Here is a 23,479-nt window from a genome sequence, read left to right as displayed (position 1 = left end):
CCCAAGGTGACGGTGCTTTATCTCTGGTAGGCTGTTTACTCCTGTCTGTTTCACTTGACTTGCATCAGAAAATATGTTACAGTGACAATGACGCAGTTCTGCTGTATTCCAAACCTGAACCTCAGCTCTGCTTTTTTCCAGCACTGAATTCACTGCAGTGCCAGCAGGCTGATCAGAGCCTCCCAAAAAGACACTAAAGCTCGGTCACGCCAGACAAACGCTCAGCTAGCCGAGGCAAGACAGAGGAAACAAGGAACTTTACTAGATTTGTTCATGTTTGCCACATTGTGGCCGTGATGGTAGTCGCGGTTCTGTGGTTGAACGAGGTGACGTGGATCTGCTGATGCTTTCTGGTCTGTAATTTTACCTCGTAGAAAAGCAATTTAAAATACGTCTTTTCTTTCTAAATATTTTAATGCCTTTAAGCCCTGACACGATTCATGTTCCTAATCCTGCTAAATGGCATGGTGTCTTTATAATATCTCTGTCTGAGCAGAACAAAACAGCTCAAACAGGTCTAAGAAATCAGTCTCCTATTTATTGTCAATGGAGCAGCTCTACAAAGTATTACTTTTCCATGTCCTAGTTGACATCTTCTGACATTTTTCTACTAAACTGACAAAAAACTGTACACTAATGTGGATTTACAATTTTTTAGGATTGTAACAGATTAAATTGTGTATAAGGGAGCAGTCTTTCTCTAGGAAGAGAGATGGACTCTTTCTATCAACTGTTGAACATCTTTCTTTGTCCCCCCGATTATGTGTGGTTGATTGAAACAGGATTTTTCTTTGGGCCTGTCTATATAGTCTTGTAATAGCTTTGTGCCTAGCAGAGCAATCGCAGTGCTCCATCAAGCTCTGGCACATCCATTTGTCACACTCTCTGTGGTCAGATAGAAAACCAAGGGAAGATCATACATACACACACTTACACATGCGCACACACACACTGAGATATATGCCGGGAATTGTGTCCTAGTCTATCGTACACATGGTCTTCTCATTTCGATGTCACGAGGAAACAAATGCATCTTCACCTGTTGTATTGTTGGACGTGGGCATGCCGCGAGCTGCTGAAAGACTCGGTAAAGAAAATCCAACCTGACACTTTCAATGGAAAAGAAAATGTCACAAATCGAGATTGATCAACACAAAGTTGACATTTTATACTCGGGTTGATTGATGGAGTCGATGACGTGACGAGCCAAAGTAGAAAATGCATTATCAGTGGTGGAGCTACAGTGTAGGTCTTTTGGCTCGGTCATTTGTAAATGTTACACAACATATAACGGAAATACTTTCCTTCGTGTAAATAACAAGCGTAATATTTTTGTATCTTGAATTTATTTTTACACAATACCACAACTATGACGTCCGTACACCTCGCTGATGGTGATGGTGTTAAAACTGAACATCAAATTAAATGCATTACAGAGGTGCCTTGTCAAAAAAGGAAGCACACATTGACGAAGGCAAAGATAATAATAAGCACCTGATAGCACAAGGTCACCTCTTTGTTGCTCTTTATGTATGCAGTATTGTGCACATAAGAAAAGTGTGCATAAATTGTTGAAAGTATCAAACAGAGAGCCCTCAAACACTTGCTGATTTCACAGTAGGACAACGTTGAGCTTGAGTGAACCCAACAGGAGGCACATCTGGAAGTTTTCAAGTCTGTGGGTCTGTAATTGCGTGACAGTGGAACGAGCTTGGGCGTATTTTAGGTTTTAGTTGCGTTCTGCTTAGCTGTTTCACAAATACTCTTTTGATTCAATTGCTAACCAACATTATATCATTAAAAGCAGTCAGATTGATTGCATACATAATGATGCATTTGATTGACTGTTTTTGGCATATTCTCTCGTGTATAATTTATTTCGTTATTTTATACCTGGAACCTTACTTTGGACCAATCAGAAGCTCAAATTCATGATGCAGTTTACCGGTTGTGCTTGCTGGGCCAAAAAAAACCTTTTATAATTCAGGGAAATGCTTTGGCTCACTTTATATTTACCATTAACCCTCTTTAATCACGGACATAGCATCATACAGTATACATTTTCCCTCTTAGGAATAATAGCCTCATAATTTGCACTGTTCCAGTAGGTGAAGGTCATGCACCCTGTCATATTGAAGATTTAAGTGGTTGTCATACATATTCAAAAGGGCAGATAGTTTCCAATGGATTCAAATCATTTCTATTGATGTTCACTGATTGTGTCCATCCCAGTCTTATGAATAGAGCAAGACAAAGAGGGATGTGCTGGTTGGCAGGATTGACACGTTAGAGGATATTATTCCCGGTGGGTGAACAGGGTTTACATGTAGGTGAAGCATATAGAACGCCATCCATAAGCTATATGGAACCCTGAGCTTGAATCCTTTGCTGATTTAATTTGAATATAGTTTGCCACTCGCCTCACTAACCTTCTCAATCCCAATTCAAACCAGCCGCGGGTATAGACATCTGCATGCTGTTTAAAAAAAAACAGGGGCAGAAGATTGATCACAGCACTGCAGGACAATACCTCCTCCCGTTCACCCTTGGTATCAATTTAGTAAACCCCCAACATTGGCAAAGTCCCTGCACCTAATATTATTTATCTCCAAAACCCACTTGTAAACTACATATCCGAGTAAAAACTCAAACAAAGACAGATCATTGGCAATATGTATTTGTTTCTTGGGCTGTGTAATAATTTACTGATTTAAGTCACCAAGACTATCAGCTTTCATGGAACACATTGACTAATTCTCTAATATGGAGTGTGAGCCAGCTTTATACATGTCACTATACTGATACGGCTGTTTGTCCAAGAAATTGTATGTATTTCTAATTTGATAAGTCAGTCCTGAAGGCAGTATTGAAGTGGAAGACATTATGCAATCATTCAAAAGTTTTCAGTTTCTTTATGTGCGTTATTTTGTTCTCTTTCATCAATGGAATGTAGTCAGAGCAGTGATAAAGGAAAGACAGGGTCATTTGGCAAAGATTTATCCCCCAGATCTCAACGGTTTATCTTCTATGTATCTTTTACAAGTAGGGAAAGATATATGGGAGAGAGAAACATCTTGTTTTCTTCTCAGCTCTCTGGTCTAACTTCAATCTAGATCTTCGATCCTGCATGAGGAGGTTGATGGGGGGGGGGGGCGTTTGGGGTCAGAGGATGGTTCCTGTTAAAGGGATATGGTTTCATTGGAGATGGATGTTGAGTCTGGCACGCTCTCTAAAATGCACTTAAGATTTTATACAAATTCTGAGGATGCTGAAAGCCATACCTCACCGCATGCTTTCTCTATCTATCTCTTTGCTGCTCTCTCTGTCCTAATTGATCGAGCAGGCCGGGCCATCCCGTATAGCCTGCACTTATTTCCAGTCAGGCTTGTTTAAGCCTTACGGACTGGAGTCAGATAGCTTTGCTGAGGGAAGGTGTCTCCTGCTGTTACCAGAAAGACGGGAAGACCAGGGTGATGGAAGGCAAGATGCCAAATTAAAACCTGATGCAAACATGACAACATCCTGAAAGTTTCATAATGGATATTTGAGCTAACCTTTGATATGATGTCCTGCATTTGGATGCCCTAATGTTTTACAGTGAGACATTTTATCATTTAATTTGAAGTCTTTAACCAAAAATCACACTGTATACTCTTAAAGCAGTTCATAAATGTTAAATACATTTTTACCCTATAAAAAAAAACCCTGTTCACCCCATATTATTTCTAAAACCATTTTCCCATACAGTACACAGCCTTTGACTACACCCATCAATTCCTGTAGATCCATAAATGCACATCAATCCAAGAGAGCTTACAGAGAGCCGAGAGTTGACTATTAGAAGCCAATAATTACCCAATACTGAGTAATTCCATGTGTGTCAGCGTCGCGATATACTGGTCCCTCATTCAGTGTGTGATGGGATGCAGCCCTCGACAATCCTGCACACAATACACTGAAATCGATAATGGATGATTGGTCCTTAATAACAATCATTACCAAGACATAAGTTTGACCAATAACTGCCCATTTTGGTCATTAAACCGCAGCTCGACATAGTGTCTGAACACACACTAATGGTCTCCATTCATTGATCCACCATAACTGCCTCCCCAAGACCCTCTTTACTTTCTGTATAGTATAAGCTAAAGGTTCCCAAACTTTTTAGACCATGTACCGCAGTGTACCAAACCAAGTTTCCCAAGTACCACTTCTCACTGCAGATACCAACTATTTATTTAATAAAATGAAATTCACTGATTTAACTATGCAATAATTGAAAACGAGTAAAGAACCACAACTAAAGGCTACCGTTTCAAAATGATAGAATACCTTTCCATATTTTGCTAGAAAAGGCGCCACTCGGCAACTCAACAGCTCATCTGACCTGCAGGAGTCTGAATCTGACCGTGTCAAGCTAATGTTAGCAAGGACGGGTGTGACGTCGCATCACCTACACGGCTAGCATGGGCATATTTTCAAAAATATTTCAATTACTAATAACACATTTTTACATCATTTTCATGTGATGTGTATAATGTAATATCTGTTGTCTGTGATAAAATTGTATTAAATGACGAGCCTTTTAGCAAGGTCCTTAATTACAGGTGGAACCTCACGCACCACCAGTGGTACGTGGACCAGAGTTTGGGAATCACTGGTATAAACCAACCCAAACCTTAACCCTGTACTGTAAAAATGTCACGCTGCACTGCCGTGCAAGTTTTGCTGATAAGTTTAAAGTATCACTTGTTAAAAGCTTTTTTCAGAAGCAGTTATTGTGGATAGTTTTATGAAGTGAACATTCATTATTTCCAAGACAGCAGCAAGTCACTTGTTGGGAAAATGCACAAGATGGATCTTTTTGAAGTCTATTTGTCGTCTTATCCGTCTGTCAAAAGGGCACGGAAAATGAACATGATTATCATAATCAGCAGACTTCATTATTTTTATATTTTGGACATAGTTTTGAAAATGTATGCCTTTGTCTGCTTAGTATTCTTTGTCTTTCAGTTTTACTTTTGCCTAAAATTTAATGTGCAACAATCAGTGTGCTTAAGCTAAATCCCACCACTTTAAGCCTCAAGTAATCCTCATTCTTATCTTAAACTTCGATCTTTATCCCAAAACGTCTCTTGAAAATTGTCCTCTGCTAAACATTCCTCACATCTCTTTCCTCCTTATGAGAGAATATTTGGCCCTCAAGGATACATAAGTACTGCAACACAGATATATGCATAATCCTCACACGGTTACATACGGCTCAGCATTCGCTTCTCTCCCTTTTACCTTTTTTCTGCCCCGTCTTAGGTCTTATGACTCTGTTGCTGTTCATCTTCCCCTTCCTCTTGATATCTTTCTCCTCTTTCTTTCTTTTCTCTCTCGCTCGCTCTGTCTGACAGCCTCTTCTTAACAAAGAGCAGCAGACTGTGAAAACAGGCAAGAGGCAATATGTTGTGGGTGTGTTTGTCTGTGTTTCATGCTGTATGTCTACAGAGGGAGGATAGTATAATTAACTAAATGAAACACTGGTAATGAAGTGAGCAGATAATACTTATTTTATTACTCCCGTTTAATCCTCACTTGTCCTCCTGTAATAATGCCGCCTTCAGGTGTACTCTGAGATATAAACTTTCAAGAGTTTCTAGTTGTAAATAGTTATCAAATAGGCCTTTTTAACAGGGCTTTATTTTGGCTTGTGATGTATTGTTTTTTTTATTTAAAAAAAACCAAACATGTATATAGAGGTGTGGTATTGATATGAATTGGAAAAAGTGTGCATTTGATGTGTTCATTTGTTCTGAAATGTGTAAACATGTAGGAAAGACTGAGAAAAGGAAATAGCTCACGTAATAACAAATATTACATTTGACCTTTTCTCTAAATTGTTGCTATAGTGTACATCCTCTTTGCCATGAGGATATCATTTTATTCACTTTGTTGGAAACAATTTTGTTGCCTCTTACATCCATCAATAGTACTTGATGGCAGTATAATATTACGGTAGCTCAATCAATACAACAATGTTTCTGCAACACGGATTTCTTGTGTGGCAGACCAATAACGCAGATTTGAATTGAATTGAATTGAATTGAATTGAATTGAATTGAATTGAATTGAATTGAATTGAATTGAATTGGCACTGAGAGAAAGACAAAAAAAAAAAAAGAACGAGATAGCAGTGACCTTTTCTACGGTTTGAAATGCCAGACTTGTCTTTATCATGGACTCCTGTGTTTGGCTAAAATTTGACACCTGTTTAAAAATGGATTTTGATTAATCAGTGCTGATCTGAATACACGTTGTGAAAAAGAATAGTTTAGAGAAGTTTTTTTTAACTCGACTCAAGTTGTACTGTACAAAAATGAGACTCTCAGACTGCTAAGATTAAACACCCTGACATTTGTGATAGCTCTCAATAACCTTTTTTCAGAAGTATAACTCAACATTGAATTAGCGTTCCAGCTAGACGTTATTTGTGTGTGTCTGTGCAGCATCCTTTCCTCTAGCTGGGTGACCTGCTCTTATCTAAGCTGTCTATAGTTGCACCCTGCTACCTCACCCACTGGCAAAGTCTGTGTGTCTGTGTGTGTGTGTGTGTGTGTGTGTGTGTGTGTGTGTGTGTGTGTGTGTGTGTGTGTGTGTGTGTGTGTGTGTGTGTGTGTGTGTGTGTGTGTGTGTGTGTGTTCGTTGTACCGCTGTGTGCAGCCGTCACTGTGATCTCACATCAGTCAGAGGCTGCTGAGCCACACATTGACATTCCAGTCTGCCTGCCTGCCTCTCTGGCAAAAATAGATATGTAAAACGACAAGCTCTTTCCCCCTCGTTTTCCCACGCATAGTTTGTCTGAGCTGGTGGGAAAAAAAAGAAAGAAAAGAAAGGTCTCTGGTCTGTGTCAGCTCAAATGAGAAACAGTCTGTGTGCGTGGAGGAGTGACACATCACCGTTCAGGCAAATGAGATGGAGGAGGAGAGGTTGAAAGGAGAAAAGGTTCACATCCTTGACCAGTGTTGATCCTGCAGATTGGTTGGGTTTTAGTGCCGTGTGGTTTCTGATGACTGAAGCAGTGGATCGATCATGTTTTTGCCATCAATAAAGATGTTTTCTTTTCATAATAGTTTTTTGAAATGGGAAACAAATCAGAAGGTGGAAATTGGATGTAAAACAATATTAAGTTCAAAATAGGCTTTGGAGTTGTAATTGAATTAGAGATGTTACATAATTGTTTGTAAATGCTCAATAGCACTTGTACCTGAGTGCTTTAACATTGACATTATGTTTGCTACATTTAATTCACCAAAAACCAATGTTGAAAATATGTAACATGTTCTGTTGCTGGAAAGAAGAAGAAGATTTTGATTCTTTGTGTCTTGGAATGAGTATTTAGAAAATGAACCTGCTTGTTCAGTTCATTTATTGAAGATTCTATTGAAGGTGTGACGGAATTGAATGGCCAATATTAGACCATCACATTACTGTAACCCTGAACTTAATTACATACTACTGACCAGATCGTGTCTTTTGTTGAAATGTGTTGCCTGAACTGAGAGGTCAAAAAACGTCGTGGGACTTTGTTTTCCCAGATTCACTTAGCGATTAGACGGGATCTGGCCAACCTAAAATATTTTTTTTCTGTTAGGATGCAACTACTGTTGACCTCGTGTTCATTTTGAAACTATTGGAGCCTTTAACCAATCGGTATTGACCTCTTTTGACATATATTGTGTACCAAAAGTTATAAACAACAGAGACCCTCCCCAAATGTGAGAAGAGTACAATGCCAAATTGGTAAATAATAATAATAATAATAATAATAATAATAATAATAATAATAATAACTTTATTTGTATTTATTTGTAGTTTTTCCAGGTCAGAGTGTGACAGTATGGGTTTGATTCTGGAGATGGTTCTTAATTGAAGGAAGCAGGACTGGATAATTTTCTTGATCTGTGTTTCAAAGCTTAACTGAGAGTCAAACATTACTCCCAAGTTTCTGGCAACAGGTTTTAAATAAGCAGACAGGGGACCAAGTTGACTCTTGATGAGACTGGTGTTATTGTTTGGGGAATTAAACAATATGACTTCTGATTTTGAGTTGTTGAGCTGAAGAAAGTTTTGAGCCATCCAACAGTTAATGTCAGAGAGACCATCTAAGACAGCATCCAGGCTCTTTGGGTCACCACTTCTCAGCGGAAGATAAATCTGTGTGTCGTCTGCATAGCAATGAAAATATACATCGTGTCGTTGGAGGATTTGGCCGAGTGGAAGCATGTAGATAGAAAATAAAATTGGACCTAAAATTGAACCTTGTGGTACACCACAGGTAATGTGTGTTGTGGAAGACGAGTAAATTGCCTATGATGACCGAGTAGGTTCTTTCTAAAAGGTAAGAATAAAACCAGCTAAGTGCAGCGTCTTTGATGCCAACCCAGGTTTTGAGGCGATCGATTAAAATGGTGTGATCTACGGTGTCAAAAGCTGCACTTAGGTCTAAAAGAATTAAAACTGCACTCTCCCCCCTGTCTGCTGCTAAAAGGCGGTCATTAGTTACCTTGAGGAGGGCAGTTTCTGTGCTATGTAGTGCTCTAAAACCAGACTGAAATTTCTCAAACATGTTGTTATGATTCATAAAAGCTAAGAGTTGTGTTGAAACCACTTTTTCTAAAACTTTTGATAAAAATTGAAGTTTAGAAATTGGCCTAAAATTGGAGAAAACAGAAGGCTCAAGCTTGGGTTTCTTTAAAAGAGGTTGGACCATAGCATGTTTAAAAATCAATGGGTAGCTGCCATTTGCTAAGGAGCTATTTATAATCAATAAAATACTGGGCCCTACAGTGCCAATAACCTCTTTGAGAAATTTAGTGGGAATAAAATCAAGGCTGCATATGGTTGATTTCAAGTGAGATATGATTTGGGATAAGAAGGACAGCGATACAGGTTCAAAATGACTAAAATAGCTTTGAATGTCCCTGCTGGCATGTAAAACACAGGGGTGGGGGGGGATTTGTTGTCTTATTTCCTTTACCTTATTAATAAAATAATTTAAAAACTTCTCGCACATTTCTTGTGAGGCATCAGTAAAATGACAGGGGGAGGGGTTTATGACCGAGTCTATGACCTTGAATAAAACTCGGGGGTTTGAGTGAATATCGAGAAGAAGGAAGCTCTTGCTTCTTTAACTGCCTTTTGATAATTATTCGTTGCATCTTTCCAGATCTCATAAAATAAATGTAGGGCAGTTTTTTTTTTCCCCATTTTCTTTCCTTTCTCCTACAGTCTCTCTTGAGTTCTTGGGTGTTTTCATTTAGCCAGGGCTGTGGTGTTCTATTTGACTTTTTGACCTTGTTGGGGCCAACAGAGTCCAGGACAGTCTGTGATTAAAAAAGGGAGACCAGCTCCTCTGTATCAGAATGTGGATTAAAAGCAGTTAAAGAAGCAGCAGGAAAACGCTCAGAGAATTTGCTAGCAGACATGGTGTTAAAAACCCGGCAACGGGCAGGTGAACTGAGATTTGTGGGAGGTTGGGAAAAAAACGCATTGAATAAAACTTCTTTGTGATCAGACACACAGATATCCTTAATTTTAAAGTTTTCAGGGCTGAGACCATTATACAGGACGAGGTCAAGGATGTGACCCTTTCAATGTGTGGGTAAATGACCATTACAGGCTTTTTGAAAATATTAGACATTGGTTTTACTCCGTCTTCAATTTCCACATAACTTTTCTTAACTGTACCTATAGCTTCATTGAGCTCCACCACCACCGCTGTTGTTGAAATGACACTTTGACGTCACTGCTCTGAGCCAGCCCCACTGGTTGCCAATTGATCCGCCCTTTGGAGTGGTTGAGCTCATGCGAACAGGGTTTCCAAACTCTAATCACAGCTATAACTGAAGCTATGATTGGAACGGGGAGCCAGGCTAGGGCTCAGTGTCTTACTCAATGTACTCGAGGACACTCAAGAAGCAGGATGGAGGTTTCTGATACAATGTGGGAATCAAGGTTTACCTTTTCTTTTTTAAAGGGCATTCTTGACACCATTTTGCTCTTTTACTTCAAGAAATGAGGCTTGTCAAAATTCAAATTTGCTTTTTTCCATGGAAGAAAAAAGGTAAAGTAAAGCTTTGCATCCATTAATGCAAGCCTTGATGGATGTAACACAACAGAGGCAAGAGTGAGCTACGGCTGGCACAGCCACATGATAGATTGGGACCCCGTCCAAAGGCCATAACTGTAATAGATATTATACTGTACTAAATGACATAAATGTATTACTACAACAGCTAGTGCTAAATGAAATACTAGGCACCGCAGACATAAGGTGGCGGAAGGGTCAAATATGTTGAACGTCTAAGCATGCTGCCTTGGCGGTCTCCTAGTCTTATTTCCATATAAGATGACACTGTTATTTTTTTATTTTCCATCATAACGATGACATTTATCATCAGCCGGTCCATTGTCTTTTTAAGGAAAATATATACGTGACTTTACATGGCAAATTCATTTTGTAGAGATGAGTTGTATTATGTGGGAATCAATAAAATGTTGATGGATGACTCTATTGCACTATGTGGTGAGCAGTTGTCACATAGCATCTCTTTCAGTTTCTCTCCTTTCTATTGTCTCTGGAGGATATTTCAAACACCAGCACTTCTAATACATTTAGAAATACCAAGATGCTAGCTCGTCTTCTGTACCCTCAACGCCCCAACATAACATTTTGTTGTTTACCTCAAGCAAGTGTATTCAAGCACACTGTGCGGAGGTTATCCACAGTGACACAGAGGGCAAAACGTGTAATAACCTAGCTGTATACTTAAAGAAGTGAGCAGTGTTGTTTGCCTTGGTCTGTCTTCTCTCATATCTGTGTTGTGATAGTTTACTCAGTCTGCTGAAGCTTCTCTTTTACTTTAAGAGGTGTTGTTTATCGAAACAACATCAGAGTTTATAATGGGAAAATTGGGGTTTAAAAAGTAATAGAAAGCAAAGGTTAGCCTTTGTAGAGTCAATGTATATCTCTTTACTTGTTGTGGAGAGGCCTTGCTGACCAGTTCATGTATATTTCTAAATTATTATAGTGTCAATGTCTGTCCAAAGAAGAAAACAGTTCATTGGATTGGAGGAATTTTATTCAAAGGTCCGTTAAACCTGCAATCAGATGTGCCTCAGGGGTACTGCAAGCACTTAACAGAAATTTTATGGGGCTTGATCTAACTGGTTGTCACTAATTTTCGCACCAATGACCAGAAAGGAAGCAAAGTCTAGCAAACAAAAAGCTGCGTCATTTAGGTCGGTTCTGGTCAACACGCAAAAGAAACCAAATATGACCTCCAAACATCAGTCAAGCATCAGCTGTCTTCAAACTGGTTTGAACTCTTATCTTCAATGCCCTTAGCCATCTTTGACTTGAATGACTTGGGCCATGACCAACAGCGTGTCACTTAGTGACGGCGCCACGACGGATGACAGATGGGTGCTGTGGCTCCACCCTGCTGGCTACCCATCCACTGTGATGGATGCTGGGACGAGAGGAGCACACGGTCTTCGGATTTCATTTGCTCACCGCTGTTCACTTGCTCCTATTGATTTAGGGCTGTGCTGTTGACAGGATTAGGGATACTGTGCGTATGTGTGAGAGTGTGGAATTGTAATGTGGGTCTTATTTGGTTTTAATTGATTAATCACACCCTCCGGAAAAGCAAACAGATATCGCAGAAGAACTTGATCAAAATGCATCCAGCTTACAAAGCAAATGACGAGCAGAATGCTTTAGTTTCATAGAAGACAGTTCTCATACCAGGAGGTTTGGGTCACAGCTGCAGATGGCTGACTTTCTGTTGTGCGATTTATTATTTTTTAGGGACATATTACCCCAAAACTTTTGTTTATTTGTGGTAGATTTGCTGAAAAATATGACTTTGGGATTGCTAGTAGTGTTTGAGTCTTTACCTGTAATGTACTCAAGATGGGTAAAACACAAAGTGTGAATTATCAGGATGAAGTTCACATTCACTGGATTTGCATATTTGCATTGCTTTATTTTAAAGCACTGCACCGTCCTTAGTTTCTCAAAAGAAAAAAGAAAAAATTAATCAAGTCATCACAAGTTGGCAGCATTTTCACAGGTTGTTTTCAGCTCGATGATATCAAAGATTAAAAGAAGACAGAGGTGCAGAGACGGAGCAGAATCTGCAGAAAAAGTAGATTGTATCATCATCACAGCAGGAATCTATGTCAGAATATCAACAACTGTATTTTATTTTTTACAAATGATAATGAATCGTGACAATGACGTTTAGTCAGAGACATATTAAGGAACAATCTTTTTGGAAATAATTATTCGGGCTGCTCTGCAACGCGAGCTGTTCACCCGTCTACTCTATCCTTCTCACCCTTCACAGTGTGGACGCCCAGATAGTCTCTAACTTGTCTCTCTGGCATCTCCCTCTGCTTGGTCCTCTCGTGGGACTGCAGTTGATCAGGGCCAGCTTGTGGCTGCCGCAGTGCTCTTGCCAGTCCTGCTGTAAGGTGTGTAGGTGTGTCGTGAGGAGTCTCAAGGGTCTTTCCAAGCTTCTCCAAAATGACCCTCCTCTAATTCTTCTTACTTATTCTCTGGGTTCAGCTCCCTCGGTATTGGCACTCTAGTGGAGATATCCGTTATATTGTAGAATAAGGCAAGAGGCCTGCATGCTGTTCTTCTCTTGCAGCATATCTTATCCACACCTCCTTCGCCGGTGTTAGAGGTTAGGGAGCACAAATCTCTACAACCTATAATGAAATGACACGGGAAGGACGTTCCCGTTCTTCTTTACCATGTATGAGACAACCGCGATGAAACTTAAAGGGGGCGGGGGGCGTCTTTCACCTTTTGTTACAATTACAGCAAAAGGCAGCTCAGGCTTGTTCCCCCTCGCTGTACCAACCGCGGTGACGTACGTTTTCAGATAAGAGATACGAGACATGTATCAGCGAGAGAAGTGTCTGCTAAAATTTCCAAGGTTTTCAAGGTATTTTGTGCAGCAGATGTTTCATTTCGTGCATTGTAGTCAAATATCTCTTGCCGCCGGTTTTTAAAATAAGTCTTCATGTGTGTGGAACAACGTCACCGACAAAGCCGAGCTCGTTAGGAAAATGACAGAGGCCTTATGATGAATTTGCTTTTAGAAAAGCAGACACATTGTCTTCTTTCACTTTGGCTCTTGAGGGTGCCACTTATCCAACACTTGTGGAGAGGAGTGTAATTCCACTTTATACTTAGAACTAACAGAGCTTCTGTTTTATCAGTATTCAGAGCAATTGTTGAGGCAGAAATGCATTGACAGTTCATACCCACAAAACCCTACTTCCCTATTCATATAGGCTATAAAATAGTCAAATATTGTGTTTACTATGACTGTTTTGCATTTCATTAAACATAAGTAAGATAGAACTATTAATATATTAATATATAGCCAAACTAAAGTGTCTCAGTTCTAAGAATGTCACTTGTGTAATTTACACCAACCTGGCCAGCAAACCTCTACGCAGCAAAGAAATATTTAAAAAGGAAAGCGGGACAACCAAGATCGACATGATGCCACGTCTCTGGTACTATGTAGGCGTAATAAATAGTTCCAGCACTCGGCTGTCTTATGGAAAATATTGTATCTTTCATTGTGTCAATATAAGAGATTATCTGACATGTTCAGTATTGTCATGCAGGTTTTTGTTCGGTGTCAAGTCCTGTCAATATGCCTCATCGGCATACCCTTAGTAATTTAATTTAAAGTCCTAAATCACAGTGAAAAAAAATCCATGTCCATAATTCTCCAATCAAAGTATTGATTTTCTTGTTGACACTCTTGTTAAACACAATGACTGGACAGACGTTGCCAGATATTGATGGAATTCCCCAACTCATGTTGCACTTGTCCCTGATGAGCCCTCTGTGGACAGACTTCTGAGGCAGACATACACACACACACACACACACACACACACACACACACACACACACACACACACACACACACACACGCACACACACACGCGCACATACAGGTCATAGATTTGTTCTGAATATGGGTGTAGTGCAGATGGCCATTTAAACATGACTTCAGTTAAGCTTGTACTTCAGAGAGAGTTTTTCCATTTCTGCAAAAATGGGAAGATTGTTAGATATCTCATAACTGCAAGTTTGTGAGTGAGACTTTAGTGTTAACGAGGTGCTTTGAATGTAAAAGTGTTCATCATAGTTTCTAAGACTCAATCTCATTAAATCCGTGGGTTGGGGGGGGGACTTTATTAATTTCTCTTATAGTCATAATTTCCAGTGATTGTTAATATTCATAAGCAATAAATATTGTGGAGGAACAGATTCATTTAACTTATTTCATCTTCTTTCTTTTTTTTTTTCTTTTTTTTTTTACAAAGTTTGTTGTTTTACTTTCTTTTTCATTGTTCTTTTCTCATAATGTCAAAGAGTTGATGTGAAGTTCCCTTGTGAGGCAAGACTCTTCATCCATCTCCCTAATAACTATTACTCTGTGTGTGTGTGTGTGTGTGTGTGTGTGTGTGTGTGTGTGTGTGTGTGTGTGTGTGTGTGTGTGTGTGTGTGTGTGTGTGTGGTGGGGGAGATGGGGGGGGGGGGGTGTTGTGGAGGTAGTGGTTTTTCATCTATCGCACAGGGAGGCTCTAGAATTAAATAGAAATCTCTCAATCTGAGAGGAGACAGTTGCATAACACACACACACACACACAAACAAAAGTGCATGAGAGACTAAGTGTATGGGGAAAACAAAGACAGACAGTGCATCAGGTAAACAGCAAAAGACAAACAAAGGACAGACAGGAAACGGAAGAGACAAAACAGAAAGGAAAAAGTGACAGATTATAAAGCGAGAAAGAGAAATGAAGATACAGAAGGTTATTAAAATAAGGAGAAAGGGGACAGAGTCTTAAGACATTTTGGAGAAAAAAAAAATCATCATTCAGTTTAATTATTTGCTGACATAACATTTTAGTGTTGAAGAATAGACACTGGCAGGTGTCAAGAAATAATTGGCTTCCTAAAATAGCACCAAGCAATCTGTCGTCCTAAAATGAGAAGAAATTAAAATTTTCTCAAACAGACTTTACATGATAAAATTAGACCCTTCAGATTAATTGATCACTTTTTGCTACTCCGGGAGAACAGTTGAGTAGTTAGAAAAATGCCTGATTATATTTTAAAAACAGGTATAACCATAAGCACGTTTTTATTCAGAGCTGTAATTGTCAAGTTTGCATGTGGTTGGTGCCAAAATGCAGAGACGTGACTTTCCAAAGACGGTCTGTAATGCGAAAAAACATCTGTTTAATCACCCAGCTCAGCTGTGGTGTTTATTTCAAGAGTTTTTTTCTTATCCTAAGTTCTTGTCTGAGGCTGCTTTGATAGTGTCAGAGGTAGTGGAGGGCCCTGCATATTACTTTAATGTGAATAATGTTCTATACAATATGTGCAGCTTGTATGTCTGTGCATAGACATGTTTGGCTGGAGATGGCAAAGGAACCAAGACAAAAAGAAAAATTGGCAGAGGGGATGATTTGAATAAATATGGCTGGCTGTGGGGGTGTATGGTGGTCACTTCCAGTCTTTATCTTTGCTTTAATTCAGAGAAAAATCCTCCAGAGACCATGGTGAAAACACACCTGCTCCCAACTCCACTGACACAGCCAGGGTGCAGAATCAAATTTCCCTCTCTCGGGGAGGCAACGGGACATTTCATTATGAATTTTGACTATTTATTCAGATCCAGTCTCCTGTGGCCCAAATGAACACCTGTGATTTAACTGTATTCTTGGCAATATCAATGTCCTGTTTTCGGTCCCATAGGACATTAGTAATTCCACCCTAAGATTGTTGTTACACCCCCTAAATTGTAACTGTACTGAATGATAAGCTGGACAGGATTTATTTATTTATTATTGAGACAAAAAAAAAAAAGGCGACATTTCAAGAATATTCAGTTCGGTCATTTGCATACTTTGGACTGTTGATATTTGTTAACTGTCATTAATTAAAATGCCTGATACAACACAATAGTATTGTGCAAATGTGCGTCCTTGGAGTCGAGTGTGTGTGTGTGTGTGTGTGTGTGTGTGTGTTTCTTCTACTGGATCTGATTGCGTGCGTGTATCAGTTTGGGAATTATTGTTTATTCTACTCATGCATGGACACTGTCTCATGATATTGATGTAACAGCTGCTTGTTTTGATCTCCAGCGGCGACTTCCTCCCACAACCCCAGCTCGTTCCCACTGACAAACTGTGCAGAAGCTATACTTACTGCACAAAATGAAATCCTCTCACTGCTGTGCTGTCTCTCTGCAGTGTGTAGTATACCGAGTAAAGATATTGGTTCTCTGATCAGGAGAGAAAATCAAATATAAGGAGTGTTCAGTAGATTCTGCCTACACTTATTAATGCATGTGAAGAAATGTGTGTCAGTCACATCTGCAAAAGAAATTAATTATGTGATTCCGAGTCCCCTGCCAGTCTAATAGTAAACCTTTTAAAGCACCACTCTTTAACCTGCCCCACTGTCAGCAATATAATTAATAATTCTTTTATAGTGGGTCGTAACACACTGTCATCCACACAGAGGGACTTTTTTTTTTTTACAGCCTGAGACCCAACCAAGTGGTGGGAATGTTTAGTATCGCTAAATGTTTAATTTCAATTGAAGATGAGGTGGTGCAGGTTATGACATTGTACTTAAAAGTACAGGTCTCAATAGGGCTCCGGCTTTCACAGTGTTAATAAAGGAGCCCCCCCCACCCCCACCCCACCCCTGTGCGAGTGGCCAGTAAAATGACGGGCTCTCTTGCATGGGTAAGAAATATGGACTATAAAGGCCTTTGGGTCTCCGGCTGGAATCAATCAACCACATTTTCGGACCATTTTTTCAATTATGCATGTTAAGGCTGGATGTCAAGGTAGTGAGGTGTCTAGGAAAGACCTCGCACAAAGTCTTCACTTTTAAAGAAACTTAGTCCAACAGAATGAAGTGGGTAAGTAAATGGCCTGGTAGTACCGCACCCAAATTCTCTTGATGAACAGTTCAGGGTCTGCCCGTGCTCCGCTAGGGACTGTTTCTAGTTGTTGCATCCCAGCTGGCGTAGACCTCTGGGTATCATCCATGTTGTCAGTTCCTTCTGGTCTCCAGAACGCGCGCCTGGGCCAGAGTTTCCGTACAGGTGCACAAATTCTTGTGCCCAGCCCCGTCAGTGGAGACCGTTTGCAGTCGTTGCATCCGGCCTGGACCTTGTCATTGATCCAGCATATGCGCCAGAGTGTTTTGACTTTTAGGCATTGTTCTAGCTCTGGCTACATTTCCTCAATATCTGCCGTTGTTGTAAATGCATACTGATTGGCTCACCCTTCAGATTGGCCGAGTGAACCTTCATGTGAATAGGGTTTCCAGTTTATAATCACAGACTAAAGCTGTAAGTAATAAGCAGGCGGAGCAAGGCTAAGTGAACTGCAAAAAATGTCCCTTTTGATTTTTACACCAATTAAGAGGAAAAACATTGTATTGCTCGGCTTGCAAGATAATTTAGAAACAAACGGATTTCACAGCTTTGTAAATGCAAAGCTGCAGTGACTTATTTAAAGTGCTGCCACCACATAGCTGCTTGACATTATCAGCTCACTGACAAGATGTGAAAGCCTCGGAGGCCTTTAGATCAGCTCTGAATGGTGCTTAGCTGGGGATTCAAGCAGCAATGTGTTCCTGTCACAGTGGATTGTTTTACCCCTTTGAGACAAATCACTCCGATATCGCTGCTTCAATTTCTCTGTCACTGGACACTCGGCTTTATCTACATTGACATTTAAACGTGTTTCATTGCCTCCTAACTTTAGTAATTCCCTTGTATCCTCTGATGAAAACTGTTTCTTGAACACGTGCTTCTCTACTTTCTATTTCTTTCTTTCTTTCTTTCTTTCTTTCTTTCTTTCTTTCTTTCTTTCTTTCTTTCTTTCTTTCTTTCTTTCTTTCTTTCTGCCTTATGTCTCTCATTCAATACTTCGCTATTAAAGAATTCGGTCTAATAGGAGAAATGTATTTAATTTTATACGAAGATATTAGTCCTTACTGTCAATCCCCTCAGAACAGAACAAGCCTTTATGCACTATAAAAGTGTCCTGGGCAGACAGACTGAAGGCTATGTCTGACCTTGGGTCTGTGTCTGTGCATGTCTATGTGTGTGTGTGTGTGTGTGTGTGTGTGTGTGTCTGTATGTGTGTCTATGTGTGTGTGTGTGTGTGTGTGTGTGTGTGTGTGTGTGTGTGTGTGTGTGTGTGTGTGTGTCTGTCTGTGTGTGTGTGTGTAAAGACTTAGTTCAGTTCTCTTTTCTAGTGGTCCTCCAATTACATACATACACACTGTAGCTGCTCAGTCACTGATCCATTAAGGGCTCATTAAGGGCTCATTGGCTTGCTCAGCTGCCCTTTAGCAAACGCTGTAGAAACAAGTTTAATTTAAACACTGAACTGCACTCTTCACTTGACATTACTTCAGTTGTTCTAATCCATAGCATGTTGCACTAAATTAGACAGAATTGACGAAGGCTGAAAATATGTCACGTTTGGTGTACGCGCAATTTGTGGCACTATTGATCTGATTTATCAAGTACGAGTGCCGTCGCTCTTTGTGTTTGAGCTTGAGGCGCTAACCTGTGTTATCACCAACCTCACTTTTTCAGCATCTTCAACAAAGACGTGCTTGTAGTTTTTTTTCTATACATTTTCATGATGACCTTTTTCAATTCCCAAATCTACACATTTTCTTTTTGGAAGAAGAACCTGTATGATATCAGTTTCTGTGCTCCTGAGCGCGAGCGCTTAGCATTGTTAAAAGAAAGTCTTTGAGCTCGAGGGTGCTGATGCATCTTTCTTCCTGCAAACGCCTCAGCAGGTCAACAGCTGACTAAGTGTTTGAATCAGATTGAAAAGGCCCAAAGGGTGGACTGAATCGGCACGAAAAACACCGCAGCAAGTTCCATGGCTCGACCTAGCCGAGCATCTGTGCTTTGAACATAAGCGACGAAATAGAAAAATAATCATTTCCAAATAGTTGTTAGTCAATATTAAATAGTGTTTTTGGCTTGAAATGCTTTGTAGCATTTTTCTAGTCTTTGTAGTAGTCTGTGTAGTAGTGATGATGATGATGATGAGGTTTTGAAGCGGTGGCTGTGATGACAGATCCTTTATTTTTCTTGTCAAACAAATCGCATGATCACACTCCTTACACACCTTTGTAAATAAATCTTTGTAAAATACATAGTTTTAAGGAAAATTGACTTACTGGCAGGGCCTTTTTTCACTAACTCAACTACCCATATAGCAATATAGCATGTTTATTAGTGAGCTTTCGAGATGCTGGAAAATAGATTCTGTTATCTGTCAGCAAAGTCAGTTGAGCTGTTTGCTTTTGTTCTCAGACTTTGTGATAAGCTAAGCTAACCGTCTGCTGGCAGTAGCTTAATATTTACCGGACAAGCAAAATGGTATTAATCTTCTCATCCAACTTTAGTAACTAAAACAAGGAAACGTGCCTCTCAAAATGTTGAACTACTCTGTAAATTTGCACCAAAAAAAAGGCTGTTAATTAACAAAGAAAATATCTAAAATCTGATTGTGAATTTAATTAAAAAAAACAGCTGAATTTTACTTAAATTCTAATATTCATTTAACACTTTGTATATTATTAATGTTTGAAGCTGGATGCAATAGATGGACTTGGTTACTTGTTTTTTCCACTTATTTCCTTTTTTAGATGGTGAATTCTTGCTTTTGCATCCCACAGTGACATATTTTACCGAAAGGCTTTGCCTAACTGTGGTCCTGTGATGGGCAACATCACATCTAATAAAAATCAATTTGTTTGCTACAATTATACCTTGAGGGAAGAGCAGATTAAAGCCTGTAGTCCTTGGATGATTGAATTAGAACATGTTATTAAAAAGGATAATAAGTATGTGAAAGCAAACATTAGGCTTTGATTACTACTCTCATCAAGAGCTAATATTTAGCTAAGTGAAAAACAGCTCATTAAATGTGCTTGCTTATCAGGCAAATTGTATTGGTAAATTAACCAGCAGCTCTATCGCAACTCTCTGGATTGTGTTTGCCAATAAATGGTCTGTTTTCCAGCCATTAATTAAAATGGCCATCTCTCCTCCCACACCTGAGAACAGGAATGTGTGTGTGATGTAGTCAGTTTACTTTTAAATACAGAGTGATAGTTTTTTGAATTTGTTGGTTGGTAATTAATAGCTTTATACTTGGCCTTTCTCACCTCCCCTCCCCTGTGAATCTCTCACATGTCGCTGTGAAAACAGTGTTAATTATAGGTTTTTGGCCCGCACCAGGAGCGTACTGCCATCCAAAAGTGAGCAGGGTATCATCGCTCATCTTGCAATGGCTGATGTGGGCTTTTAAAATCTGAAAGTTCCAGTTTGTAATTATGCAAATATTGACCATATCTTTTGATTAAATGTAACCTTAATTATGCCCATTTGTAGTTAGGTCCAGTCCATTTCAAGTTCCCCGCAACAATAGGTATTTAGTGTTTCCGTGGCAGGATGTAAGTGCAAGTGAAGTAAGAGTTGTGGTTGCTCTACTAGTATTAGTTCAAGATATACCGCCAGCCTTGTACAGTATACCCTGTGAGCAAAATGGCTGAATGTCAGTCTAAATATGATGCTTGCACACGCATACACGGGCAAACTCTGCAGCTTGTGGAGGGTCCAATGCTGCATTGTAAGCGAAGTGATTTGAGAGCCCTTTTTCCCAGGCAGGTAATTTGATTCTTGGAGGTCGATGTCAGGTGGTTTTGGGGTCGCCCGTGTAGCCAGTCCCCACTCTAATAAAACCAGAGAACGGTGGAGGACCAGGAGGCTAAAAACCCCCATTAACTCCTTTCCCATCAACACGGGGACAGGTAACCTAGCGACCCTGCAAAGCTGCCGTGCTCCCTGATCATGTGACCTGGGAGTTGCAGAGGTGATGACGAGGCAGCTGGAGTCCGACATCATTCCAGGAGGAAACTCGTTTGTAGACCTGAAGGAATAAAAGGAAAACAATTTGTTCATGTGTTAATCATTTTGGTTTTTTCTTGACAGTGGCAGAGGAAGATATCGCAACAAATAAATGTCTGCTATAATTTGATTTGAATATTCATGATCTGCTGAAAATTTCACTTGGACTTTCAGTGTGATGCATGCCAAGATATTTCATAAACTATTAGTGAAATTGAAAGAAATATACATGTTCTGTCGGCCCCTGACCTTTTGACCCTTCCAATCAGGCCAGATTTTCCATGTGTACAGATGAAATATCAAACTCTACCCACTAACATATTCATGTTCCTCACTAGACAATCCTTTTCTATTTTGGGCTTTCACTGAGCTCTCCTCTAATAACACTTCTGGCTAACACACACACATACACAAGGTGTCTCATAATAGACAGAAGCAGGCAGATTGTAATGAAATTTGCAGATTGTATTCTTGCTCTGAATATGAGGAATCTTCTGGAATTAAGTGACTCCAAGGTGTTTCCTTTAGTGCCAATCTCGGGAACAAAATTAATATTTTAAGCCCAACTATCGGGATGTTGTTCATTCTGTCCGTCACTCTCATATTGAATTCTTTCTGTCACGTGTCAGGGCCGCCAGCGGAGTTTTAGACTTCTGGTCTTATCGTTTAATTACTTTCTTTGCGTCTCCTTCTTACCCTCTTGTTTTTTTCCTCTCCCCCTCTACTCTCCACCTTCTTATTATTTCCCCTTTTAGTGGGACGCCATCACAGAGATGGATGAGCACAACCGACCCATCCATACTTTCCAGGTTTGCAACGTGATGGAGCCCAACCAGAACAACTGGCTTCGCTCCAACTGGATCTCTCGACAGGCCGCCCAAAAGATCTACGTGGAGCTTCGCTTCACTCTGCGCGACTGCAACTCCATCCCCTGGGTGTCCGGCACCTGCAAAGAGACCTTCAACCTCTTCTACCATGAGACGGACGAGGCGCACAGTGTCAAATTTATGCCCACGCAGTACACCAAGATAGACACCATCGCTGCCGATGAGAGTTTCACTCAGATGGATCTCGGAGACCGCATCCTCAAGCTCAACACGGAGGTGCGTGAGGTGGGACCCATGACCAGGAAGGGCTTTTACCTGGCGTTCCAGGACATCGGGGCCTGCATCGCCTTGGTGTCGGTGAGGGTTTACTACAAGAAGTGTCCGTTCACGCTGAGGAACCTGGCCTCGTTTCCGGACACGGTGCCACGCGTGGACTCGTCCTCTCTGGTGGAGGTGAGGGGGGCGTGTATTGACCACGCTGAAGAAAGAGACACACCCAAACTGTTCTGTGGAGCTGATGGGGACTGGTTGGTTCCCCTGGGAAGATGCGTCTGCAGCGTCGGGTACGAGGAGATCGATGGCTCGTGTGTCGGTGAGTTTTTCCAACCTTTCTATCATTTATTTTTGCTTTTCATTTTCTTAAATGTAGCGTCTATCCAGCCTAAGAAAATCCTTAGATTAAACAAAAAACTATTAGCTGATGAAGCTGTCCCAGAATTAGGTTTATGTTGAGCTTGACATTTAAATGCTAGGGTTAACCGTGTGTAGTTATGTAAACGTAACAACTTCTGACTTGTTATTTATTTGCAACTTTAGGTATTGTTGGGTTGTTGTTGTGTTGTTTTGTTATTTTGTTATTTTGTCTACATTGGTGGGTCCTGATCAGCTTTTCCCAAACTGAAACATATGCGCACATCAAACCTTCAAACACAGTTGTTACTTGCATTGTTCAAGTGGTCAGGAAGGTGCTAAATCTCAGAATTAACATGAAAGCAAAGGTGAGTGGTATTTTTATTTCAGTACATATGTTTTAAAATTATTGCAGCTTGGAAAAGACCTTGGATGTGAATGCTGGTTACTATTTAGTGTTAATGGTCCGTGTTTCAGTCACTATTTCAGACTGTCGCTGTTTGACAACAGAAACAGAAAAATACGTATATGAAAGCCGCTTTCTTGGGAATTCGGTCGTATTGAAAAACCTCATATTTGAGTTGGAGAAAAGCTCAGAGCACATGTGAACATCAAACTGGTGAATTACACTGTGAACTAGAAAGAATGTCTGCCACTGTAAACATCCACTTTTCTTAAATCTTCTCTTATGCTTCCCTCACTTGAATATCATCTGTATAATCTTATCCACAATCTTTTGTCTTCTTCATTTATTCATGAAATCTCTTATCAAAATGGCAAGACATTCAGTATGATACAGCGAGGAAGTCAATTTCATATTTGGTCTATATGACCCAAATATTGATGCATCTGCCATTCAGATAGATGAGCGCCATAGATGAAGAGGCTGATAAAATATTTGCAGGGCTTTATTTCCATCTACTTTAGTCAAACATCAAAGATTTACAAAGTTTAGCTTCT

At 40.0% G+C, this 23,479-nt stretch overlaps 1 protein-coding gene across 3 annotated transcripts in view; it reads left to right on the top strand.

The window, feature by feature from the left end:
• LOC138201224 (ephrin type-A receptor 6-like) overlaps positions 1-23,479 on the top strand; it is a 163,925-nt gene that overhangs the window by 23,077 nt on the left and 117,369 nt on the right. For all 3 annotated transcript variants that reach the window (XM_069154533.1, XM_069154532.1, XM_069154531.1), the window contains exon 3: positions 21,818-22,481. In XM_069154533.1, the coding sequence (XP_069010634.1) occupies positions 21,818-22,481 (664 nt within the window). The remainder of the gene's footprint in view (positions 1-21,817; positions 22,482-23,479) is intronic.

This window comes from Embiotoca jacksoni, unplaced genomic scaffold (assembly GCF_022577435.1).
Source record: "Embiotoca jacksoni isolate LCO1_2020_lvr unplaced genomic scaffold, fEmbJac1.0.p SCAF_2, whole genome shotgun sequence".
In the NCBI taxonomy this organism is placed as follows: Eukaryota; Metazoa; Chordata; class Actinopteri; family Embiotocidae; genus Embiotoca; species Embiotoca jacksoni.
This window is presented reverse-complemented; position numbering and strand designations above follow the sequence as displayed.